The following is a 27,938-nucleotide window of genomic DNA, read 5'->3' as shown; positions in this document are numbered from 1 at the left end:
CTACCCAACTGTAGGGCCCTACATTTCTCCCTGGTGCAATTCATTTTGTTAGTTCGGACCCAGCTTTGCAATCTGTTAGGGTCATTTTGAACCCTGATCCTGGCGAGATACGAATCCAGTTTGTCCCATTTCTGCAAAATCTGTGCTTCAATGCATAAGATTCTCAATTAAATATTTAAACACTGGTGCTACAACGACAACATTAGTGAAAAACTGTCGCCTTGAAACCCCAGGAGTACAAAGCAAGGGACCCACAACATGGGAGGCCTATAGGATCCCATTGAAGGCTTCACCAACTTGGCGTCGGGTTTAGCTTGAACCCACGGTCTTTTGGAATGAAGTCAAGCCTCCAAACCACTTGGTTCTAAAGATGAAAAACACACCGTGAAAGGAAGATTAAGGAGTATGTATCTTAATAAAATCCATGCATGCTGCGTATGTATGCACAAGAAAAAGATAGAGAGCACATATGTGTATGCGCATGCGCACTTCCCCCTCTTTCCAGAAGCAAAACTCATAAAACATAATTAACTTTTCTGGAATGTTTCATAACATTGTGTTACCAAAGAAAGACTAACCGCTCTCTCGGAATTACAGACATTTCCGTGGTATTATTTGGCCACGGTCATATTCCAAATTAAAACCTGTGGTTTGGAGCGCAGTGAATATCATTCCAAACTGGTATGTGGGACCAGTAAATGCGTCCAAGCCAGGAACCAGAGAGCGAGAGAGAAGCTTTGTGCATTAAAATAAAAGGGGCTCCTCTCCCTCCTTTCCCTAAAACTTTACCTTTAAAATAGACTGATCCAAAGTAGAACAGACTCCTTCGCCTTAAACTATTCATTTCATAATAAACACTTCTCCAAACCATAGTCCTTTCAGCAAAAAGAAGACAAAACAGTGACTTGGAAAGTGAATGCACAACTTTTCCTCTATGGAAAATTTGATTTAATCCTTCCACGCTAATGGTAAACTGGCATTAATTAGAAGGTAACCATTTAATTAACTGTCGATTCATTAATTCCCAAATGAAATGTTTCAGTCGTCGTTCCTCGTTCGTTGTTGTTGGTTTAGTAGGTGTTGGTTAAATTGGGAGGGATGACTGGAATGCAGTAATGAAAGAGTAAAACTTATTTCAAAGGGATGAACCGAAAAGAAAGGGAAGGGCAGTGGAATCATATACAGACTATATCCACTTAGTCTGACATCAATACAAGGAAAGATTTTGGAACAGATCATTAAACAGAGAGTCTGTGAACACTTAGAAAACCGTGCCATACTCACAAAAAGTCAACATGGGTTTCAGAGAAAGAAGTCATACCAGACTAATCTGATCTCCTTTTTTGATAGAATTACCACCTTCGTAGATGAAGGGAATGCTGTGGATATAGTATATCTTGATTTCAGTAAGGCCTTTGAAAAAGTCCCCCATGGTAGCCTTGCAAACAAGCTTGTAAAATGTGGCCTAGGCAATAAAACTGTTAGGTGGATGATCAGATGGTGAACCTTTTACAGACCGAGTGCCCAAACTGCAACCCAGACCCCACTTATTTATTGCAAAGTGCCTCATCCCTCTGGCTTTCTAGTAAGAAAATCTGGCAAACTCTATGCTAGGATGACAGCATGTGTGCCCACAGAGACGGCTCTGAGTGCCACCTCTGGCACGCGTGCCATAGGTTCGCCATCACTGAGATATAGGATGGGGAACACCTGACTTAAGGAGACTCTGTGTGAAATGGATCTATGAGCCCTAGTAGACCACAAGTTGAACATGAGTCAACAGTGTGATGCGGCAGCTAAAAAGGCCAATGCAATTGTAGGCTGCATCAATAGAAGTATAGTGTCTAGATCAAGGGAAGTCATAGTGCCACTCTATTCTGCTCTGGTCAGGCCCCACCTGGAATATAGGATCCAATTCTGAACACCAGAATTCAAGATGTTGACAAGCTGGAGCATGTCCAGGGGAGGGCGACCAAAATAGTGAAAGGTCTGGAAATCATAAAGCCCTATGAGGAGCATCTTAGGGAGCTGGGGATGTTTAGCCTGGAGAAGGGAAGGTTAAGAGGTGATATGATAGCCTTGTTTAAGTATTTGAAGGGATGTCATATTGAGGATGGAGCAAGCTTGTTTTCTGCTGCTCCAGAGACTAGGATACAGAGCAATGGATGCATTGCAGACTAGAGGAAAAGAGATTCCACCTCAACATTAGGAAGAACTTCCTGACAGTAAGAGCTGTTCGACTGTGGAAGACTCCTTTGGAGTTTGATGGAGTCTTCTTCGGGGGTCTTTAAGCACAGGCTGGATGGCCATCTGTCGGAGATGCTTTGATTGTGAGTTCCTGCATGGAAGAACGGGGTTGGACTGGATGGCTCTTGGGGTCTCTTCCAACTCTATGATTCTATGGTTCCTTTTCATTGATGGGGGACACCCATCAATGAACTCACAATTTCACTGTTCCCCAGGTGCAAAATGTTGCCGCCGGGTGAAATGGTCTTTGGTGTCCCCTCGTCTTGCTTCTGTCCGAATTGGATGGGATCTCCAGAGTTTTGGAAGCTGAAGTTCACCACCCATCAATGTGAATCCTCCCCTTTTAGCAATACAATGGGACTTTTCAGGGAATCCACTGGCACTTGCCATCTCTGGGGCTGCAGGGAAGTCCCCTTCCCTCCTCCAGCCCTGGTGAAATTCTAGGCACTGTACTCCATAAACATGGGTTCAGATGACACCGGACCCTCAGGCGATTTTCTGTAGCAGATGGCACAAAATTGCTCACCCAGACGCTTGAAAACCAAGCAGGTGAGAGGGCTTCCCGGTTTATTCTCTGCAGGAATATGCTCCCTTGGAACAGCTTGGAAACATAAGGGAGTTTTGGACTTCTGCGTCCAAAAGTCCCCCTCCAACATAACCAGTAGGTCTAGGGAGTTTCAATAGTTCCCCTACAGTAACTTCTGCAAAATAAAGGACAAAATAAAATAAGGAACTGATGCAAAAGAGAGAACTGATGTAGGAAAAGTCTCCTGCGACTTTAAGAACTTTACCGACCAAGTTTTGCTTTCCTGGAAAATAAATTCCCAGAGAAGACCAGGATGAGATGGAATATTTACCAACGCGGTCCTATTGAATTTGGCCCCATCCGCATCACCTAATTTAATTCATCTGACAAAGGACTTGGCGTAAATATGGCTGCTTCTTTGCAATTCCCAAGAAGCCATGATATCTTCCCTTTGGCTTGGGTTTCTGGAGCATTCATGACTTTAGACGCCTGTCGGCATTCTTGCAGACCGAATACGTAAGGCGAAAGGAATTCAAAGGGGCTTCTACCCTCCCTCTGAACCCAACCCAATGTGTTCTTACAAAGCCCCCCCCCCCCAGTGCACCAATGATCATCGCCCCAAAAATATTTTTACATTGTGAGTGGTAATATGACACAAGCTTGCCCAGGCTTGAAAAACCAACCCTCCGGCTCAGAAGGTGAGAACCCAGTTGCTGAGTTCATCCAAGGACCTGGGAGCGACGTACTTCTGAATGCAAATCCCTGCCTTTGGTCAAAGCTTCAGCCAAACTTTGCTCCTCCAGGTGTTTTGGACTTCAACTCCCAGAAGCCCCAGCCGGCTTGACCAACCGTCAGGGATTCTGGGGGCTGAAGTCCAAAACATCTGGAGGACCAAAGTTTTGGAGTCGCAGTCTAGCCTCAAGCTGGTATATCTTTATACTCCAAATACAAACCCATTGGGAACGAATTTAACTTAACGTATAAACAAGAGAATTCTGCTTCAATTGGATGCTAAAATGTCAGAAACATCTCCTCCGGACAACTAAGGTCAATATGGCACTACACTGTTATAACATTTATTGATCCCCTTTAATGGCTATGGCTGCCTCCTGGGAAATCCTTGAACTACAAACCCCAGAATTCCACAGGAGGAACTGTGCTTGCATTCCTTTGCTCACGCCGCCTGCCTCCTTTCTTTGGATGCCTAAGCTATTTCTGAATTGCCACAGGCTAGAATTGCTGCATCCTTTTTGAATTGCGGTGCCCAGAACTGGACGCAGTATTATTCCAAATGAGGCCTGACCAAAGCACAATTGAGTGGCACTATAACTTCCCTTGAACTAGACACTGTACTTCTATTGATGCAACCTAAAATCGCATTGGCCTTTTTAGCTGCCGCAATGCACTGTTGACTCATGTTCAACTTGTGGTCTATTTGGACTCCGAGATCCCTTTCCCATGTAGTCTCATTCAGCCAGGTGTCTCCCATCCTTTATATATGCATTTCATTTTTTCATCCTAAATGCAGTACCTTACATTTCTCTGTATTGAATTTCATTTTGTTAGCTTTGGCCCAGCTTTCTAGTCTATTCAAGTCATTTTGAATTTTGATCCTGTCCTCTGGGGTATATTAAGGTCATTTTGAATTTTGATCCTGTTCTCCTAATTTGGTGTCATCTGCAAATTTGATATGCCTTCTATTCTATCATCCAAGTCACTGATAAAGATATTGAATATATTTCTTCTTACACCAGAACAGACTTTTTGTCCTGCTGGATAATGGTCTTAAACCATGGAGAAATGTCTGACAATGTAGCTGTCAAAGCTCTGAACGACAAAAGGATTCCTCCACCACCTCTTCGCTTTCCAGGGGATTTGCAGAGGCCACCGAAGCTGAGCAACACAATTCCTCACTTTGTCTGGCTGCTGGATCATTCACACTGCAACGATTTCTCGATGGGAGTGAGGCCAACCAGCCACAAAGGTACGGCGTTTGGAAAGGGAAGGATCACACCTCTTTCCCGTAAACATGTATCCCATCTCAGATCCGAGGCGGTTTGGGTGGGTCGGCTGGCAGCCGCTCTTCATTCTTGAGGCCCATTAATCTCTAGCCTAACACACTAAACATCCCTGATAAATCTATCACTGAGTGATTGAGGCACATGTCCCCCAAGCCAACCACAGAGAAGTGATACGACTTGCAAAATCTCACACCCAATTTCCAGTCTGCAGGCATTTAACTGGCAAACAAGGCCCTAGAGGGCTGTTCCACCCCTCTCCAAAGAGCAAGCAATGAATCAGAGAGTCATAAAGCTGGAAGAGACCTCAAGGGCCAGCCAGTCCAACTTCATTATGCCATGCGGGAATCAAAGCACCCCAAGCAGATGGATATCAAGTTCCTGAGATGTTGGAGAAGTTAAGAAGCTGGAGCATCTCCAGAAGAGAGTGGTCAAAATGGTGAAGGGTCTAGAAACCATGCATTATGAGGAGAGACATAGGCAGTTGTATATGGTTAGTCTGGAGAAGAGAGGTTATATGATAGCCCTGTATAAGTATTTGAAGGGGTGTCACATTGAGGATGGAGCAAGCTTGTTTTCTGCTGCTCCAGAGAAGAGGACAAGGAGCAATGGATGCAAGCTACAGGAAAAGCGATGCTACGTCAACATTAGGAGACACTAATGCCTTATGAGGAGAGACTTAAGGAGCTGGGTATGTTTAGCCTGGAACAGAGACGGTTAAGAGGTGATATGATAGTCATGTTTAAATATTTGAAGGAATGTGCTATGGAGGATCATAGAGTCATAGAGTCATAGAATCATAGAACTTGTTTTCAGCTGCTCCAGAGAAGAGGACATGGAGCAATGGAAGCAAACTGCAGTAAAAGAGATTCCACATAAACATTAGGAAGAACTTCTGGACAGTAAGAGCTGTTCAACAGTGGAAGACACTCCCATGGAGTTTGGTGGAGTCTCCTTCTTTGGAGGTTTTTAAGCCTCCAAAGGATGGCCCTTTAGGTCTCTTCCAACTCTGATTCTACAATTAGTAGCAATGGCAAAGATGTGGAAGACATAGCCCGCCAGTTCCACTGCTAAGAACCTGTCTCTTTGGGGGGCTACACTGTCCTAAGGAGGTGGGCATAAGTGGCAGTGACAGTGGCAGAAACATGAAGGACTCTGTTTGCCCACCCCAGTGCCACTTCTGATAGTTTGTCTCTTTGGCAGGCTGCAATGCCCTAAGGATACATGCATTAGCAGCAGTGGTGGTGGCAGAAATGTGCCACTCCTGCTGCCACTGCCAATAGCCCATCGCTTTGGGGGTCTGCGGTGGCCAAAGAGACAGATAGTTTCATTCAATGGTTATTACTTTGTTGGGGAGGATGTTTAATAAAAATGATATACACCAGGTGTCAAATATGCCAAGTACACTACTGCATGGAAGTTAAGGGTTAATGCCCCCTCCAAGTCATGACCCACAGAAGACTGGTATTGGGAAGCGGTACCTATGTACATAGTAAGTAGGTGCTGGATATTCCTTGGGAACAGCAAAGCTCTCAACCGGAGCAAAATATGGGTGGCCTGTTCTATCTATCCACGCTCAGAGTTTAGTGGACTGGCTGGAGGTACTGGAAAATCCATTTAATCTGTTTATTTATTGCACAAACTGCCCTGGAATCAATGTTGATAGAAGATGGCATTTAAATAAATGAAAGTGAGGTGGTCCTACGATCTGGCGGCAATCCTGGAACGTGTGAGGCTCAAGTACAACGGTGCACCCTCAGAATACAAACATAACAACGAAACTGAATTATGAATTCAGTGAATGTTACAAGGCAAAGAGGCAGCATGGTGAAATGGTTTGAGCATTGGGACTATGACTCTGGAGAGCAGTGTTCAAATCTCGGCTCAGCCATGGAAACCCACTGGGTGAGCCTGGGCAAGTCAAAGTCTCTCAGCCTCCGAGGATGGCAATGGCAAACCCCCTCTGAAGAAGCGTGCCGAGAAAACCCTTAGGGTCGCCACAAGTTGGGAACAATTTTAAGACACACAACAACAACAACAAACATAGTCTAATGGTAAAACGGAATAGGTGGCCATTTCTTTAACATAGCCGCATGCATGCCTATGTACACACAACCAAACACAACTTCCTTTTCTGTCCCACGGCACTAAACCAGCAACTTCGTGGTGTATTTATTCTCAGCACAAAAAGAGGGAAAAGAAGAGGTTCCAGTCTGTTTAGCAATGGCATTTTGATGCCGGAGATTAGCAGTCTTGGCAGTCCTCTGTGCCACGCTGAAGCTAACAGGGGCTTTGGAGGTCTCAAATCCAAACAAAGAGGACAGGAAATCTAACGCATGCCAGTTTGCAAGCTGTGCACCATAGCGGATTCCCAGACAGATGCCCAATCTCCCCCTCCTTCAAACACGCACAAGGAAGACATTAAGTGGTAACTAAATAAGCAGAGGCCTCTCACACACATGCCCAGAGTCTCCAAGTATGGGACATAAATCTACTTGAAACCTGAAGTTTAATTTTCACTTGCTAAGATGGTGACCCTCCCAATATTATGGACAGATGCTGAAAAAAGACATCACTTCCAAGACTGGAAGGTGGCCCTTGTCCACAAAAGGAACTGATGTAGGGGGGAGACCCTCCTAATTTGAATGGCATTGCTCCCCAAAATGTGAATTTGGATACAGTCAGGCCATTGCTATGTACAGGTAACCTTGAGCAAGTCACACACTCTCAGCCTCAAGAGAAGGCCATGGCAAACCTCCTCTGAACAAATCTTGCCAAGAAAACCCCCAAAATAGGTTTTTCTTAGGGTCGCCATAAGTTAGAAACTACTTAAAGGCACACAACACACACACCCTTTCTTCTCCAGAGGTGCATCTGCACAGCGATTCTCAAATTCTGGCCTTCCAAGTCTTTTGGACTACAGTTTCCAAAAGTCTCTACCATCTTAGCCAATAGTCTTGGATTCTGGGAGCAGAGACCCAAAATGCCAGAGTTTTAAGATTGCTGATCTATATTGTAGGAATAAGGCAGCTTGATCCTACTTTTACTGCCATGGCAGTAAATAGAGAGTAAAAGTGTTTAATATCCACCCCCAGCACATATAGTTTTAAAGCCTGGAACAGACCCAAGTGCCTGTTTGTGTTTGATGGTTCCAACAGAAACCAAAGTTGGGAGGAAGAAATTAAATCCGAAACACATGGAAGCTGGTGGAGTGACAGGTTTGCTGATGCCGCTCTTTAATGCGTGCGCTTTGTGATCACTGGCCTAAGACCAGCGCCAGGGACCGTTTCCACAGCTGCCCGCTGCGGCCGGAGTCTGAATCGAGGGAGTGCAGACAGATCCGGAGGGGAGCCAGGCAGCTTTGGCGGAGAGTCGGTGATCTTTGGTCACAAGCTAAGAAGCGCTTCCAGTTTTCCTGTTTCCCAATCATCTGGGGATTTCTAGAAGCCTTTGTTCTCCACTGCGAAAGGGACTTGGCTTGCTTTCCCCCCTGTCTTTAATGTCATCTTGCCAACTTGGGAGCTTTTAAGGGATAAAAAGGGCAAGGTTGCACTCTAGGTAAGGAACTGCTAGGGTCATCATTCAGTGGCAGACCACTTGTTTTGCAGACAGAAGGTCCTTAGTTCAACCTCTGGCCTCTGCAGGGTCCAGTAGCTGGAGATGAGGAAGACGTAAACCGAAGAGTTCAGAAAGCGACTGTGTTTTGTTTTATTTCATAGAATCATAGAGTTGGAAGAGACCCCAAAGGCTATCCAGTCCAACCCCATTCTGCCATGCAGGAACTCTCAGTCAAAGCATCCCCAACATATGACCACCCAGCCTCTGTTTAAAGTCCTTCAAAGAAGGAGACTCCATCACTCTCCAAGGCACTGTCTTCCACTGTCAAACAGCCCTTACTGTCAGGAAGGTCCTCCTATGTTGAGGTGGAATCTCTTTTCCTCTAGTTTGAATCCATTGTTCTCGGCCCTATTCCCTGGAGGAGCAGAAAACAAGCTTGCTCCCTCCTCAGTAGGACATCCTTTCAAACATTTAAACAAGGCTGTCATATCACCTCTTAACCATCTCTTCTCAAGGCTAAACATCCCCAGATCCCAAATCATGGTCCAATGCTCAACCACTACACCATGTTTGTGTCACTTTTACTCATTAGTTCAAGACCGACATATGTTTGTGTTGTGTTTCTGCGCTGCAGAATATTCAGTGCTGAGGAATCCGGGGCCTTTGTGGTCTCTTCCAACTCGATGATTCTACATAGTATGCAGTGGCACCACAGCTCTCCGACTGAGAAAACTACATATCTCACAAAACTACAAATCCTAGGATCCCATAGCATTGAGCCATGATTGTTAAAGTGGTGTACAACTGTGTTATTTTTGCAATGCAGGTCAGGCCTTGCTGCTGCTTCCCACTTTGCCAAATATTGCTCTCTTTTCTAATGATTAATGTTGTCTCATGATATATCCAAAGCATGATAGCCTTGGTTGAGAGTTGTTCTTGGACCCATTTATTGTCCTTTTTTTTGGCAGTCCATGATATCTGCCAAATTCTCCTCCAGTACCACACTTCAAATGAGTTCATTTTATCCCCCAATATTTGCTTTCACAACCATCCATAGAAATGGGGAATACAGTGGCATGGACAATCCCGATATTCAAAGATACCTCTTGACATTTCAGGATCTTGTCCTGATCCTTCATAGCTGCCCTTCCAAATCCAAGTCTTCTTCTGATGTCTTAACTGCAGCTTTAAACACAGACAACCACTAATGCCAAACCATGTTCTGGCCATTATGAGCACCACTAACCATATCATATCAAAAACTGTAATTGTGCCCCCCAAACCTGCCCTCGACTTGTACATGAGGTTGACCTATAGTTGAGTATATATAGTATATCTTGCACTAAGCAAAGGGATATTACAGCAACTCTGAGACTAACTGAAAGACAGAAGTTGTCAGCCTGAGCCTTTGTAGACCTGAGCCTACTTGCTCTCATGAATTTGGGCCTCATCCTTGCTTACAAATAAACCGCTTTGCAATCCAAATCGATGGATTACTTCGTGGTTCCCACTACATTTGCTCCAATTGCATTTTCTTGTTACCCCAAGGAGGAGGAAGGGAGAACAAAGAGAGGAGCATCAATGTGCAGATTTTGGGGAGTACAGCATTCTTTTGCACAGCATCCAGAAAAACAAAACACCTCCCTCTGGGAAGTTTGGGTCAATACATTCCAAAGCCCCGCTGCCATCCCTGTGAGGCTGTTTGCTTAAGAGGAACTTCAAACAAGGGGTCTCCAAAAAGCTCGGCATTCAGCATTCGGGTGTCACTGAAAGCGTGACAAGGATCATCCATCAAGCTGGAGGGCGCAAAGTTGTGGTCTTTGAACCCACAGGTTTGAGACCCCCGCGTTCACTCAACAAAGCGGTGGATTCGAAACCTCGTCCCCTGCTCCTGTGTCTTTCTATGATCCCTAAACACTGAGTCAAGGCGGACACCATACCCCTTAACTTCATGCCTTCAGAAGAAGACTAGATCATTTTGATTCCAGGTTGAACCAACATTTTATCTTTGTGTAGCAGGTCAAAATAATGCTGTGCCACCAGATTCACAGTATGCACACTATGCTCAACATTTGTTATAATGGTAAAGGACCATAATGCAAGGTGACTAGACTCATCTTCCTTTTCCAAGGCATGTCCCACATTTCAACCTCCTGTCCAGGTGGAATTCCAAAATGTCATCCATTTTGAGCATGACCAAGAAGCATGAATTTACATTTACATGAGAGTTCTGAGCTTTTACTTGGCAATGGCATATTTAGTTATTTCTTAGCACCCCACATTTTATTGTGCCTTCTCCTCCTTTGGGGTTAGGACATCTGGTCACCCTGCCATAATAGTTCACTGGTTGACCTTAGGCAAGTCACACTCTCTCAGCCTCAGGAGAAGGCAATGGCAAACCCCTGCTGAACAAATCTTGCCAAGAAAACTTAGGGTCGCCGTAAGTCGGAAATGACTTGAAGGCACACAGCAACAAACAACAACCGCAACAGCTCAGAAACAGAGCATCTTGCTGTACATGCACAAGGTCCCAGGCGCCATTCCCAGCGCATCAGGTTAAAATTGTTTGGGTATCATGGGATACGAAGACCCTTCGCCAAGAACCTGGGGTCTGTCCACACTATGCAAAATGGTAGCATCATTATTTCACTTTAACGGCTATGGTTCAGTCCTATGGGATTTAGGATTTTGAGTTTAGGGAGGGGTACTTAGCATTTTCAGCCAAACTACAAGCCCCAGGATTCCATGGCAGTTAAAGTGGACAACAACACAACAACAACAACAACATGTTTGTGCTTGATGACTCTTGGCCTCATTCCCACTATGTTTTAAACCGGATCGTGATTCGGTACGAACCGGTTTAAAAGAGCATGGTTCCCACTGAATTTAAATCGCTGAAGCGATTCTGAAAGAGGCATGATTTTGATCCATTTAACCCACGCTGTCTTTTTCCGCTCCTTTTATGCAAAATTGATTTATTGCAAGTGGGAACCAGACCTGAATTGGATTCGGTTTCAGAATTCGGTTTAAAACGAAACACTTCAGCGCAAATGGGAACTGGATGCGGATCGGAATCGGTTTATTATGAGATGCAGTAAAGCAGATGGATGTCTGATGTGGGAACCCATTCAATTTAAACCAATTCATATCCCAACATGAACCGCAAGTGGGTTATCTGCTTCGGGAACCGGTTTAAATAGAATTGATTCATTTGTGAATGGGAACCACAAGTGGGTTATTTTGATTCGATTCTATGCCAGAAAATGCAATTGGGGCAAATGTAGTGGGAACCGTGATCCGATGTCGAATCGATCCATCGATTCGGATCGGAAACCGATTTCTGTGTAACTAGGAATGAGGTCTTGGGTTCTCTTCCAACTCACAACAGGCCAATCAGTCCAAGTATGTTGTTGTTGTTGTTGTTGTTGTTGCTGTTATTATTATTACCATCAATTTATGGGGAGAGGCGGGAAATAAATAAATATTATTTATTACATATGATTAATATTGTCGTTGATGTTGTTATGTTTATTTATAATGCCCTTTTCACCCACAGGGGTGGTACATTCAAACATAGGCAACCAAAAACGAATGCTAAAACACAACACTACAAAATGCCAAAACACTACAATAACACACTGTGGTCTTTGGCGTACAGGTTTTTCAGATCCTCCGTTGGCAGAAGGATACCTATTGTAATGCAAAGTCCAACGAAACCATATGTTTCCAAATGCTTCCAAATGCTGTCTATACATGCAACCCGTGGTCTCCGCTCTCTCTTTTTCCCTAGCGCAACCCAAAGCATTGCAAGAGCCATATCCCTTTCATCGCACATCTAACTTTTCCAAGCAGAGCTGTTTAACAAGAAGGGGAGGGAATAGAGGGGATCACAATTTTTGATCAAAGGTACAGGTCAGATTGAGGTTGGCGCATGGGTTGCGCATGCGAGCCAATCTTTATTGCATAGCCGCTACTCATGCCTTGGATGGACCAAAGTGTAGCATGGATGGTTCATTTCCCTCCAGTGACACGAAACGTTTCAGAGTTCAACAGACTAATCCCTGTCTAGGGACTTCTAGGGAAATTAAAATGGGGCTCAAAAGCTGGAGGGAGATATGGGCAACGCGGCGCATTTCACACGTCTCAATGGCGTTAACGCTGGAGAGATTCGCCGCCCAATAAAATATATATGGAGATGGCAAGAATACAAAACATTTGAAGGTTTGAATTCCTGAATGCTAAGATTATTTTCTGCTCGCTGGGTTGCTTTGGCATGTGTTGTTATTGTTGTGTGCCTTTAAGTCATATCATAAGTCATAAGGCAACCCTAAGGCGAACCTGTCATGGAGTTTTCTGGACAAGATTTGTATGTATAGACATGAAATTTTAATGTAACAAACTCAAGACAATGCATAGTTTGTTTTTAAGGTAGATGGTTGCATTCCAAGGCAATGCATAGTCTGCCTTTAAGGTGGATGGTTGCATTTCATGGCAATGCAGAGTTTATCTTTAAGGTGGATGGTTGTGTTCTAAGGGTATTTCCTTGGCAAACAAGGCACTGTTTTAACTCTGGATCCTATTAGTTGTACCAACTAAAGGAGACCTATTAAATTAATTGATGAGTGACAAAACAAAACTTATGATTTAAATTTAGATTTATGATTGATCCAATGGGTCAATCTGGTTGGGACTACAAATAGGATCCAGGCTTTAGGGAAGTGTCTCTCTCTACACACACACACACACACACATCTCACAAACACACAACCCTCCTGAGAGCACTCAGATTTCCCTGTGTCTTCTATTTACATAACAAAAACCATGAGTTGCATTCATGGAGCTATCATGACCTCAGGTTTAGTTTGGCGCTCACTTGCTAAACTTTAATAAAGCATGAATCCAGGCAAAGGGCATAAATGGCCGCTTTGTAAAGGAGCCGCATGGTAGATTGCATCACAGCTTACTTCAGTTCATTTCTTTCTCTAGATGCAAAGACGATAATTTGCTCCTCTTGGTATTTTCTACTTCAGAGTGTGAACGTTGGCCAGTGAAGAAAGCTGGCAGGAAAAGAATCAACTCATTTCAAAGATGTTGCTGGAAGAGATACCATGGACGGCCAAGATGACAAATCAATGGGTAGACTAGGATTTGGCATGTGCGCAAGACAGTGTGGCATAGTGGTTTGAGTGCTGGAGTACAACTCTGGAGACCAGGGTTTGATTCCCAGCTCAGCCATGAAACCCATTGAATCTTTTGGGCAGGTCACACTCTCTCAGCCTCAGAGGAAGGCAATAGCAAACCTCCTCTGAACAAACCTTGCCAAGAAACCGCATGGGAGCTGGGGATGTTTAGTCTGGAGAAGAGGAGGTTAAGAGGTTATATGATAGCCCTGTTTAAATATTTGAAGGGATGCCATATTGAGGAGGGAGCAAGCTTGTTTTCTGCTGCTCCAGAGACTAGGACCCAGAGCAATGGATGCAAGCTGCAGGAAAAGAGATTCCAGCTCAACATTAGGAGGAACTTCCTGACAGTAAGGGCTGTTTGACAGTGGAACAAACTCCCTTGAAGTGTAGTGGAGTCTCCTTCCTTAGAGGTCTTTAAACAGAGGCTGGGTGGCCATCTGTCAGGGATGATTTGATTGAAAGTTCCTGCATGGCAGAATGGGGTTGGACTGGATGGCCCTTGGCATCTCTTCCAGCTCCATGATTCTATGATTCCAGCCCATCCCTAGACTGTGACTCACCATGTCACATCACAACCCATTGTGATGGATTTCTTTTCACCCCAAGATGTGGTTGGCTTGGTATGCTCTGGAGATCCTCCAGGCTAGTCCAGTCTTGGAATGTATCACAACAGACTGGTGAATAAGGACTTCCATGAGTAACAGCTGAGCAATATGGCTATGTGAGCAATCTCTTTTTCCTATATTGTCATCTGCCCTGATGCACCGAGGAGAGATCTTTTAGTACTGTGGCTGCTAAGCCCCATTACCTTGCTTTGCAATTGCACTGCATGCTAACCTGAATCACATTCCCTGGGTCTGATCTGTCCCCAAGCTAAGAGGAGACCATAGACATTATGGAGGAAATACCTTAAAAGAGTCATAGACTTCCATTCTAGGTCTTCCCACTCCAGAAGACATTATTTTGCTGGACTCTTTGGATCCCAAAGACTTGTTTTAGGAATAGCCTCTGACCTTCCCTTGGTCTTATCTGCATGGGCCAAATAAACCAACCTTTCCTTAACAATGTGACTCAATGTGTCATGAGACTCTTTCTTGCAAAGGGCACGAACATTTTGGAAGTATTCTTTAGGTCTCTAGTGGACAAGACACACCGGTCATTTGGACTAATTTCAGGTAACTGAATGGACTGCCATTACCTTCGCATGCCTTTCCATCATCCTTTAGCTTCAGTCCATCTGGGCATTTGCAGTAGAAACTCCCGATTGTGTTGCAGCATTCAGATTCGCACCCTGCGTTCCCAGCTTCACATTCATTCACATCTATGAGTCGAAGGGGAGAAAATGACAATCAGAGAAGTTTCATAAACTTCATATTTCATAAAGGAAAGGGCGCATTTTACCACATGCTGGAACACCGCCAATGCCGCCGGAAAGCCCCATTCCGTTCCGTTCCGATCCATTCTCCATCTGTGCCAGAGAGGCCAATTTTCAGGAACTGGCACAGATGGGGAACAGAACAGGGACTTCCGGCAGAATCACTGGTGTTCCGGCGTGTGGTAAAATGCGCCCTTTCCCCGTTGCGCTCCCATCCTGCCCCGTTTCATTCTGTGCTAGCTGCGTTCCTACAGCCCTGTGCCATAAACTCCCATGTTAGCAATATCTGGGTGCAGAGTCCAATACAACAGAAAAAGGTCACGGCAAAATTGCAAAGGACCAGCTCTGGCTTTTCCATCCCAAGTTCCTGAGAGACTCCTGCCTCCTTGTGGCTGATCTTCACAAAAACACTGTTATCCTCAAGCCTACATACATTTTGGTCCTTTGGTCCTACATACAGTGCGTCCTTACTTTATGAGGGGGATCCGTTCCGGACTCCCCTGTGTAAAGCAAATTCTGCCTATGCTCGAGACCCATTTAAATGAATGGGGCTTGTGCACACGGCGGTGTGGTGGCACAGAGGGGCACACGCGCCATCGGTGCATGCCCCATTGTTCCCTATAGGACACGCCACCCCTTCTCCCTGCGCACTGTACATCTGGCCCTAACTACACTTTCTCCTGTATCAGCCTCAGTTGTACCTAACTATGGAGCTTATCGCTTGGTTTATTAATCTGGTTTACCTCTCCCAGTTTAACCAGAGAGGAGAGTAAACCTGTGTCCATTCAGTTGATTTCTCAACTCCAAATCCCATCCATCCCAGTTATACTGATCAATGGTCAGAAGTAATGGGCATTGTAGTCCAACACTGTCGAGGGCACTGGGTTGTCACTCCAGGCCCAGAGGAAAATGCCAAATCTGCGTCAAGGCAAGAGAGTGAAAATGTTCTCTTCGCCGTAAGCTTTGATCAGGGATTAATACACCACCATCTTTCTTTCTTGCTCACTCAAGGGTTACAAGGAGGAGTTGCTAATTAATAGTTTCCACCGTCTCCGTCCCTCTTTAAACTGATCCGATGGATCTGCTTGGGTGCAAAGGTGGCCTTTCCCCCTTTGGCAGCAACTCTTGAGCTGCGCCTCCAAGCTGTGTTTTGCCTTTGCAAACTTCTGAAGGACAACCCAAGCTTAACATCCTTCTCAGGGTTTGTAGTGCCTTTAATCCACCATTCCTACAGCCTGCCAAGAATGGCAGCTCTCACGGAATTACTGTTGATCCTCAACAGAGGAATAGACATTTCCTACGTGTTGGGCATGCCTGCTCAGATTTCAAGAGACTTCAAAGTTGAGGTGGGACAAGGTTCAGAAAAGTCCTAAAGCAAGGATGGGTGACCCAGGGCCCAAAGTTCAGGTGGGCAACAAAAGAAGGCCCATGGACCACCTTTGCGCATGGACTACCTTTGCCCACTATTCAGGCAGAAGCAAGCTGCTGCAATGCTCAGCAAAAGCAACCTGCTGCATCCTCAACTAGCCTTTGCATTTCTTGTTGTTGCATGGCTTCAAGTTGCTTCTAACTTATGGCTTTCCACAGGGCTTTCTTGGCAAGGTTTGCTCAGATACGGTTTGCCTTTGCCTCCCTCTGTGGCTAAGAGTGTATGACTTGGCCAAGTGGGTTTCCAAGGCTGAGTATGGATTCGAACCCAGGTCTCCAGAGTCATAGTCCAACCCATAAACCACTGCATCACACTGGCTCTCGTGTGTTCTTCCCCATTAATCATGTTGGTATCTTGACCACGCTTGAAAGTTGTTTGGCCACATGTGCCCCAGTGTTTATCTGTCAAATGTTGGCGGGTACTCAATTTCAGATTGAAAGCCTTTGTAAGGACTTGTCATAAATGATGATGGTTAGTGAAGATGATAATGATAATGATGGTGCAGGGTTAGTCACATTCTTATTCAACCATTGGCAATCTTGTCCATATACTGGAGACCATGGGAGATCTGCCAGTAGATCCTGATCTATAGTTTCCCTTCCTCTGAATTGAACTCTCTGGATTAGTCCATAGTCCATAGGATCATAGGGCTGGAAAGGACCCCAAGGGCCATCTAATACAACCCACAACACCAGTGCAGATATCTACCACTAAAGCACCTCTGCAAGTTGGTAATCTCCTTGATCCTCTGCATGAGTCTTATAAGCCAGTGCTTCTTAGCACGATCTGATGCAGGGGACCAACAATGATTGTTTGCCAGTGTGCCAATATACCAGCATTCTCTGAAGATGCCAGCCACAGCTGCTGGCAAAATGTCAGGAATAAACTCTTCTATAACATGGCCACATAGTCTGAAAACCCCACAAAAATCTATGGATGCCAGCTATGAAAGCCTTCAATTTCATACCAGCATTAGATTTATGTCCATTGGGTGCGACTGTTTATATTCTGAAAAGCCCTATTGCGGCATTATTACATCTCACACAACCAATTTCACATGAAACTGCTTATTTTCTGCAAAGTTGCCAGGGAAGAATAGCCTGCCCTCGATGGCTCAGAGACTGGCACTGGTCTGAGACCACTACTTCGAGTGGCACTTTTGGGTGGCACCATTACAACTCACACAACCACTTTCACACGAAACTGGCGAAATTTCGCACAAAGCTGTTTGTTTTCTGAAACGCTACCAGGAAACAATAGCTCCCCTGAATGGTCCAGAGACTGGCACTGGTCGGAGACCACCACTTTGGGTGGCACTATTACAACTTACCCAATCAAAGCAAAGATGTGGTGATTTTTGGCCCAAGACAACATAGCTTTGTAAGCCAACGCTCCCTTTCTCCATACCCAGTTTAAGTCAGCTTAGTATCCAAAGGTCCCCCTATTATTTGTGGCCATTGTGCTTCGACCGCAATTCAATTTCTCACCCTTGCTCTTTCTCTCTCCTTCTGAGCAGCCTTAGATGCCAATCACACAAAAAGATTTCTGCCTTCCAAACCTCTACTATTATTCAGAGGGCCATAAAACATGCCGCGGTTATTCAATCCAGACCCCAGGCCCTGAGATTTATGTATGTATGTGGAGAATGCAGGAAAAAGACCCCTCTGTGGGGGATACCCAGCTCAGGAAGAGGAAGAGAGCTAAGAAATACAATCTTCTTTCTCTTCCTTCCCTCCCACTGTCTTGCAAACACACAAAATCTCTCTCTCTCTCTCTCTCTGTTGGATCAGGCTTTGAAAACCTTCAAGCATATGCAAAGGGGGGATAATGGTTTAGAAGTTAACAAAGGGCACAACAAAAGTACGCATGAGGATATGTTTAGGGATAGATAAAGTAGTACAGAAACGACCACAGAAGACATGCATAAAATCTACCTAGGCAACGAAGAAATCGAAATGATAAAAGAGGTCCCATACCTTGGATCAAACATTGATCAGAATGGAGACGACAGCCAAGAGATCAGGAGATTGGGAATGGGGAGAATAGCAATGAAAGAACTGGAAAGGATCCTAAATAGTAAAGATACACAACTGAACAGTAAAGTTAGAATCGTCCAAGTCACTGTACAGTGGACCCTCGATTTACACAGGAGGTCAGTTCTGGAAATACCGCAGGACCTCAAGTCTCATTGTATTCAATGGTGGCGCATTCCCGCATGCCCCATTCATTTAACGGGGGCTCGCCATATGCATAACATTGAGTCCACGCATGGATATGAAAGACAGACAGTGAAGAAATCCGATAAGAAGAAAATCAATTCCTTTGGGATGTGGTGCTGGAGAAGAGCGCCAATTTCTTTGCACTGAGTGAGGAGAAGCACTGAGTGCATTTCTGCACACTGAGTAAGGAGCAAACAGCTAAAAAGGCAAACAAGTGGGTCCAACCTGAACTCTCCCTTGAAGCCAAGATGGTGAAACTGAGGCTGTCATACTTTGGACATATCATGAGAAAGCATAACTTATCAGAAAAGACAAAAGAGGGCATGCTTAACAAATTTGCAGATGACATCTAATTGGGAGGAGTAGCTAATATCCCAGAGGACAGGATCAAAATTCAGAATGACCTGAATAGACTAGAAAGCTGGGCCAAAGCTAACAAAATGAATTTGAACAAAGAGAAATGTAAGGTACTGCACTTAGGGCGTAAAAATGAAATGCACAGATATAGGATGAAGAACACCTGGCTTAAGGAGACAACATGTGAAAGGAATCTAGGAGTCCAAGTAGAGCACAAGTTGAACATGAGTCAACAGTGTGATGCAGCAGCTAAAAAGGCCAATGTGATTTTAGGGTGGATCAATAGAAGTATAGTGTCTAGATCAAGGGAAGTAATAGTGCCACACTGTTCTGTTTTGGTAAGGCCCCACCTGGAATATTGTGTCCAGTTCTGGGCACCACAATTCAAAAAGGATGTGGAGAAGCTGGAGCCATGTGTCCAAGGGAGGGCATCCAAAATGGTGAAGAGTCTGGAAACCATGTCCTATGAGGAACGATTTAGGGAGCTGAGGATGTTTAGCCTGGAGAAGAGAAGGTTAAGAGGTGATATGATAGCCCTGTTTAAATACTTGAAGGGATATCATATTGAGGAGGGAGCAAGCTTGTTTTCTGCTGCTCCAGAGAATGGGACCCAGAACAATGCATGCAAGCTCCAGGAAAAGAGATTCCACTTCAACATTAGGAGGAGCATCCTGAGAGTAAGGACTGTTCAACAGTGGAACACACTCCTTCCTCGGAGTGTAGTGGAGTCTCCTTCCTTGGAGGTCTTTAAACAGAGACTGGATGGTCATCTGTCAATGGGGATGCTTTGGTTGAGAGTTCCTGCATGGCAGAAGGGGGTTGGACTGGATGGCCCTTGCGGTCTCTTCCAACTCTATGTTTCTATGATTTCCATGTTATTTACATTTTTAAAATGCCCCAACCTGTACCATAATTATAGTCATACCATTTGCATAAATTCTAGTTTTACTCTCCAGCAGCAAAAGAACATAGGAAACATACCATCCCAGAATATTTGGCCATCTAATGCAAAAATCCCTACTCTGGTTGAGAAGCATCCATCAGGATTTCAGGCTGATAAAGACCCTTTCAATCATTTACTGCCCAGTTATTTAGTTAAAACAAAATAAGCTGCAGTTAACTCCCTGCAGCGATTCTCCCCCCAATCTGCTGTTTGCATCACGTTCTTGTTGTTTTAACCGGGAAGAAACTGAGCTCTTTAGTCACTTATATATGAAATATGCACACACTCAATATTCCCCATCCTTGGACCGCTCTTCTCTGGCGTTGTGCAAAACCTTGTTCGGCTTCAAAGAAAAGCCTCAATTCTGAAACCTTTTCCAGGGAACTGCGCCAGGAGCGAGAAAAGGGAGCCAACGCTATCGTTCCAGAATAAAGCTGCGCTAATGTTTCACAACTCTCCACTGGAGGAAGTCCGTCGAGCCTCGGACCAAGTTTTCCATTTGAACGGAGGCCAGAACATTTTAAATAATGTGCTTTCAGGATCTTTTTTCCCCCATTTGCCTTTTGGTAAGAGACCCCTGAGAAGTGAGCATCACCTTTTGGGTGACAGCATGATTAATGATGTTTGCTCAAATGCTAAAGAGAGATGCTCTGGAGACAACCCACTGCCGTCAGCCACAACATTTGAGAACCAAGAGCAAAGGCCTAGAGGGCTGGAGCACTACTGGATGAGGAACACTTGCGCAGCCAGAGGCGTTTGGAAGGTTTCTCCTTTCTAACTACCCAAATCAAACAAGCTAGATGACTTTAAGTTTAAAAAGTGTGTGGTACCTTTCAGTGTTTTAATTCCTAGGAGCAGGAGTATCACCAGTGCAGTAACTCCTGGTGCCACCCCAACTTCATTGACTTCCCATACCACACCATACAGAACATTTAATACAGTGGGCCTTCCATGTTCGCTGGGGTTAGAAGCCCAGGACAGAAACAAAAGTGGGGGGAAATGAAAATAACAAAACTACTATTTATTTTTAATCTGAGATAATCTCTCAAATGATTCAGTTTAAACCACCATAGTTCCCACTTAATTCGAATCACTAACATGGTTCGGAAAGAGGGGCCATGGTTTTAACCCATGTAACCCGCGTCAAAAAGATGCTGGTAAAATAGGGTGTTGTAACAAGTGAGAATTATACCTACTGAATCTCTAGGTCCTCCAGAGCAATCTTGCGGTCAACATCTGCCAGAAGCTGACCACAGAATTGCACCAGAGGACCTACAAATGCTGATAGAATTATTTTGTCTAGGAATCTCTAGGTCAGTGATGGCAAGCCTTTTACAAACCGAGTGCCCAAACTGCAACCCAAAACTTATTTATCACAAAGTGCCACATTCCTCTGGCTTTCTAGTAACAAACTCTGGCGAACTCTGTGGTGGGTTGACAGAGCATGTGTCCACAGAGAGGGCTCTGAGTGCCACCTCTGGCATGCGTGCCATAGGTTCGCCACCACTGCTCTAGGTACTCCAATGCAACATCTGGTGGACATTGGCCACAGAATCAAGCTAGAGGACCTAGAGATTTCTAGGTTAATCCAATCCATGAATAACCAGATCTGCAAAGGTCGACACCACAAACGTGGAGGGATGACTGTAATGTTTTTTGTACTAATGTTACTCCTAAATTGTAATGGCAGTATATCACTGAATGTAGGGGTAACAGCAGTGACATAAAACAATTAGCAACATTAAACTTTATTTACCTTTCAATCACAGTATCATATGGACAGCCTAAACGTATTGACATGTACATAGTTTCATGGGGTTAAAGTGAAAATTTAAGATGTGATGTTTTTAAAGAAAACGTATCCACAGGTCATATTGAAATCCATAATTTTGGCCCCCAAACTTGCCTTGGACTTATATATGAGGTCGACTTATAGTTGAGTGTATACACCTGGTGCAGTCCGCACCTTCTGCACCCCCTGGAGACACCCCAGAATAGCCACTTATCCAGTAATGTCTGTTTTGGGGAAGGACCTCTGCACTGGTGGCTTCAGTGAAGATTCCCTGCCGACCATTGAAACCAAGTGTGGGTCGCCTACTCTTACATTAACAGGTTCCACCCAATCTTGATTTCTATGGTGAAAAGCAGGCAGCAGTGTTTCAGGTAAAGAGGTACATCTGTAAACGTTCAGGTGTGAATGTAGGGAGCCATCTCTTACCAAAGAGGTTCATTGGCCAGTTTCGCCCAGTGTTGTCTCTAATGTCTTTCACTGGTAGCAGTTCTTCAGGCTTTCAGATAAAGAAAACTCCCTCCCTCTTAGTCATATGTCGGATAGCCATATGTTGGGGATGCTTTGTTTGAGAGTTCCTGTATGGCAGAGGGTTGGACTGGATGGCCCTTGGGGTCTCTTCCAACTCTACGATTCTTTGATTCTAGCCTGAATCCTCCCCGGATGAGAAGAGGATCAAATTGAGACTGTCATACTTTGGCCATATTGTGAGATGGCACGAGTGATTGGAAAAGATAAGAATGCAAGGAAAGGTAGAAGGTAGTAGAAAGAGAGGAAGACCACATGCTAGAGATGGATGGATTCAATGACAGAGGTCATGGGCCTGACTCTGCAGGATCTAAGCAGGACAGTGAAGGATGGGGGTCGTCTTAAAGGTGTCACATCCACAGGGTCGCCATGAATCATAGACTATGAGACTATGACCCCAAGGGCCATCCAGTCCAACCCCATTCTGCCATGCAGGAACTCCCAATCAAAGCATAACCAACAGAATGCATTCTCTGAAGATGCCAGCCACAGATGCTGGCGAAACATCAGGAATAAACTCTCGTAGAACATGGCCGCATAGTCGGAAATACCCACAAAAACAATGGATGCCAGCCATGAAAGCCTTCAACTTCAACAACAAGAGACTTCCACACAAAACATTTCATTCTAGGAGGAGGTCTATTCTGGAGAGTCTGGAGGAGTTGAAGGCAACCAGAACAGGCTTGGGAGGGCCACACTTTGAACGCCGCTGTCCTGGGGAATACTGGGAACGGTCGTTTCAAAAAAGTGGGTTCTGCTAGGCTCAAATCAAGAGTAAAGGGCTGGCATTTTAAAGCAAGGGGCATGAGGAGGTGGGCCCTGCCAAGATCCTGGTGCCCTGGCATCTGCCTGAGGGCCCCTGGGTCAGATGCTGGCTCTTCTTGCTGCCTTCACAGCCAGAGTTCCCATCTTCCTTCCCCATCTGGTGCCTCTCTGTCGCTGACCTAAACGGACCCAGCATCTGCAACTGGTTCTCTACCTCCAACCGCCATGTGATCTTTTTGCTTTAGAAGACAGAGAAGGGATTCTGGGCACATCTGGTCCTTTATTTAGAGAGCTTTAACATTCCCACATGAAAAGAAATTCACCGCCTTCCCCCCATGATAACAATCCCAAGCCCCCCTACTTCACCATCCTCTCCCACCCAAGCCTTCCCTTCCTCCCTCTGTCTTTGGGCAAAAAAGCTCTGCAAAACAGACAAGCTTATTGTATAGGAATTTATGGCATCTCGAGGAAAGGAGAGGAAACCTAAGGAGGACAGGAGACTCTCCATTCCCAACCACCCCCCTGCTGTTGGCATCTGTCCAGTTTCCAAAAACAATGGCCTTCCCTTATCGCTCTCCCCTGGAGGAGCATCATAAACTGAACTCGGCTTTCCTTAGCTTTCTGGTCTGTGGAAGAGGTACATCCCAGCGGGGAGACGCAAGGCAGAGACAGATGCAAACTTTGGACAGCCCAAGATACCAAGAGAACAAGGCCGCCTTTGTGCATCCTTCCAGCCAAAAGCTAACACCGTGGAACCCAAGCACACAACCGAGACGCATCTCACAGACAGTACTCACCAGCTGTTGTGGCGGATGGTGTGCCTTCAAGTGGCTTCCAATCTTATGACCCCAAAGAAGGGTTTCTTAGCAAGATTGGTTCACCGAGTCTGAGACAGTGTGGCTTCCATGGCCAAATGGTGATTTGAATCTGGGTCTCCCAGTGTTTGAGTCTAGTTCTCAAACCATGACACCAAACCGCTTCTCATTGAACCAGACAGACACTCACATTTCTTTTGGTGCAAATATTCTTTCATTTCATAATGAAGGAACATTCCCCTTGTAGGGATGAGGTATTCTCCTCCCATAGAATTATAGAGTTGGAAGAGACCCCAAGGGCCATCCAGTCCAACCCTATTCTGCCATGCAGGAACTCTCAATCAAAGCATCCCCAACAGATGGCCATCCAGCCTCTGTTTAAAGACCTCCAGGGAAGGAGACTCCACTACTCCCCAATGGACTGTCGAACAGCCCTTACTGTCAGGACGTTCCTCCTAATGTTTAGGTGGAATCTCTTTTCCTGTAGCTTGCATTCATTGCTCCATGTCTTCATCTCTGGAGCAGCAGAAAACAAGCTTGCTCCCTCCTCAATATGACATCCTCTCAAATATTTAAACAGGGCTATCATATCACCTCTTAACCTTCTCTTCTCCAAACTAAACATCCCCAGCTCCCTAAGTTGTTCCTCGTAGGGCATGGTTTCCAGACCCTTCACCATTTTAGTTGCCCTCCTTTGGACACACTCCAGTTTCTCAATGTCCTTTTTTAATTGTGGTGCCCAAAACTGGACACAATATTCCAGGTGAGGCCTGACCAAAGCAGAATAGAGTGACACTATTACTTCTCTTGATCTAGACACTATACTTCTATTGATGCAGCCCAACATCCCCAAAATGTTCACAACAAATGTCCATTCCAGAATTTGGTCATCTTCTTGTTGCATGCCTTAGAGTATATTCGACAAGGACAATGTTCATTCACAAGACGTGCCCAACATGGTGCCCTCCAAATAGTTTGGACCACAGCCATTCTCCATCCAAAAGCACAGACACTGTAGGTGGGGATGATGGGAGTTGTAGTCTAACATGCATGGAAGGTCAAAAAGACCACCCGTATCTAATCACAACTTCTTTCCCTATAAGACAATATTAAACCAGCATCACCAGGGGGAGCCCCATCCATCCTTTTAGTTTCTGATCTGCAGGTCTTTGGGCGGATTTAATCATAAATATCGATCTAATATTTCCCCAAACTCCATCAATCAATAAAATGTAAACGCAAGATAGATATAACTCCTGCCATACAATATTATATAATGAACAACCTCAGATAACTAGTAAAAGTATGCCATCATTGGTGTCATTTCAGTATGCAAGGGTTCGAATCCTCACTCGGCTATGGAAACCTTCTGGGTGACTTTGGGTCCAGTGATTCCCAAACTGTGGTCCTCCAGATGTTTTGGACTTCAACTCCCAGAAGCCAGCAGGAAGGAATGCTGGGAGCTGAAGTCCCAAAGGTTTGGGAGTCACTGGGCTAGTCAAATACTCTCAGCTTCCAAGGAAGGCAATGGCAAATTCAGAACAAATCTTGCACAGAAAACCCCATGATAGGTTCGCTTTAGGGTAGCCATAAGTCAGGAACAGTCTGAAGGCATACAACAACAAATGCCAGAGATCAGTACCATATATGTATACCCTTGGCTGCAATCTTCTTTCTTTCTTTCTTTCTTTCTTTCTTTCTTTCTTTCTTTCCTGGAAAGACTGGGAGTTGATGGCTTGTGGACTGGCACCAACCCATGAACCTTGAGTTGCAATTTTCTAGTCCCAACAAGTACATTTTCCATGCTCTGGTTCTGACAGAGAGCCAAACAGCCTGAAATACATCTCCAAACCTGAAAGAGCCTTTTAAAGGGGTGTCGCAGCGGGCGGAAATATCCTTATTTTGCTATTCACTTTACCTAAAGCTCAGATTTTGGAAAGGTATGCATTTGGACACATGTGCATTCATTTGTACACAAATCAAAAAGGAACAGGGGAAATTATCTGCTCCTTCCAAAGGCTTTCGAATGAGGAAAACCAAAGGACATGGAGATAAGTATGTATTAGTGCGCATTGTTTTCATAGCCTACAGTTTTAGAGTTACTTTTAATGTTAAGTCGTTAATTTTATCATTTTGTTGCTTTCCAATTTTAGATTGTACACCGTCGGCAGGTTTTTATCTGTACTTTGTCTGATGACTATGTAAAGCACCATGTAAAACTTACGGCGCAATATAAATAAACTATTATTATTATTACTATTATTATTAATGGTCTTGCAGACTACAAATGGGAAAAATACATTACTGAAAACTGGTTAATGGGGATTTCCTTCCATCCCACGTTTCAAGCAAGCACTTAAAGAAGAAGAACAGCAATGGACTGAAGCATGGCAGAGTTGAATTCAATGAGTTTGGAAACAGAGTTGACATCGGTATTCCTTTCCATTGCAATTCACATTATATTCCCAGTGGAAACTCTGTTTTTAGAAGATGGATGGACTTCAGAGCTCTCCAGATCTATGGCTGCAGAGATGCATGAAATATACAAAATAGCTGGGAAGATTCACAACCGCTTCGAGGGAGACAAGAGGATCAAAATCTAAGATGACCATAATAGGTTAGAAAGCTGGGCCAAAGCTAACAAAATGAATCCTTACATGGAGAAATGTAAGGAACTGCTCTTAGGGTGGAAAATGAAATGCATACATATAGGCTAAGAAACACCTGGTTTAAGAAGACTACATGTGAAAGGGATGTAGGAGTCCAAGCAGACCACAAGTTGAACATGAGTCAACAGTGCGATGCGGCAGCTAACAAGGCCAATGCAATTCTAGGCTGCATCAATAGAGGTATGGTGTCCAGATCAAGGGAAGTAACAGTCCCACTCTATTCTGCTCTGGTCAGGCCCCACCTGGAATAATACTGTGTCTAGTTCTGGGCAAAACAATTCAAACAGGATGTGGAGAAACTGGAGCCATGTGTCCAAAGGAGGGCGACCAAATAGTGAAGGGTCTGGACACCATAAAGCCCTATGAGGAAAGATTCAGGGAGCTGGGGAGGTTTAGCCTGGAGAAGAGAAGGTTAAGAGGTGCTATGATAGCCTTTAAACAGAGGCTGGATGGCCATCTGTCAATGGAGATGCTTTGATTGAGAGTTCCTGCATGGCAGAATGGGGTTGGACTGGATGGCCCTTGGGGTCTCTTCCAACTGTATGATTCTACGAGATGGCTGGACTTCAAAGCTCTCCAGACCCATATCTGCAGAGATGCACAAATACACACAATAGCTGGGAAGGTGCACAACCACTTCTAGGAAGACCTCAATTTTTCCTCCCGTGTGCTACTGCTATTTTAAACTGTATGTCACTGAAGATGAATGGCTGCATGGGAATTGAACAATATAAATCAAAGCAACTAGTGCACTGACAGCTCCAAACAGGAAGAAAGTACTCCAACTGCATATGAACCCAGAGAGGAAGGGTGGTCTTGCTGTGTTTATAGGATTAAGAATAAAGCTGGAAGAACCTCATGTCGCATGGATCCATGTGTCAGAGAAGAATGTGGTTAGTTCTGACAAGAGCTTACAGCCTCATCTTTGTTCTTGGTAAGAAACATGGAAACTCAAGGCTCACGATGGTTCATTCCTGTAATAGGACACCAGGGCCTCACTCCCAATACCTTTTAAACCGGATCGTGTATCAGTTTGAACCAGTTAAACAGCCCTGGTTCCCACTTAATCCAAATCACTGAAGCAATTCCGAGAGGGGGGCCATGCACTAGACCCATTCAACCCACGTCTTTTTGACGCTGATTTTTTTCGCTTCAAATATGTGCAAGTGAGAACCACATGCGGATCGGAATCGATTCAAATTTCCCCTTCGTCCGTCTGGAACTGAATCATTTTGGATCAATTCATTCATGAATGGGAACCACAAGTGGGTTATTTTAGAGGTGAAAAATGCAACCGGGGCAAATGTAGTGGGAACCATGCTCCGCTGTTGAATCGATCCATCGATGCGGCTCGCACACCGATTTATTTGCAAGTGGGAATGGGGCCCAAGGTTTAGTACAGGGATCTGCAACAAGTCACCTGCTGACAATTCCTGTAGTACCTCACTTTGGTAAAAGCACATCATTATGACACCAAACATGCATCTGAGGAAGGAGACTCAAGTCTATGAAAGCAC

General features: G+C 44.8%; 1 protein-coding gene across 1 annotated transcript in view; it reads right to left on the bottom strand.

Moving 5' to 3' along the window:
• The window catches only part of LOC149307747 (uncharacterized), a 141,175-nt gene that overhangs the window by 78,322 nt on the left and 34,915 nt on the right, over positions 1-27,938 (bottom strand). Inside the window, exon 5 of the mRNA XM_089536802.1 lies at positions 14,731-14,853. Within this exon, the coding sequence (XP_089392928.1) occupies positions 14,731-14,853 (123 nt within the window). The remainder of the gene's footprint in view (positions 1-14,730; positions 14,854-27,938) is intronic.

This window comes from Sceloporus occidentalis, unplaced genomic scaffold (genome assembly GCF_023333645.1).
Source record: "Sceloporus occidentalis isolate IW3139 unplaced genomic scaffold, rSceOcc1.0.p SCAF_8, whole genome shotgun sequence".
NCBI lineage: Eukaryota > Metazoa > Chordata > Lepidosauria > Squamata > Phrynosomatidae > Sceloporus > Sceloporus occidentalis.
The sequence above is the reverse complement of the archived record's forward strand: the minus strand, read 5'-3'. Positions and strand labels throughout refer to the sequence as shown.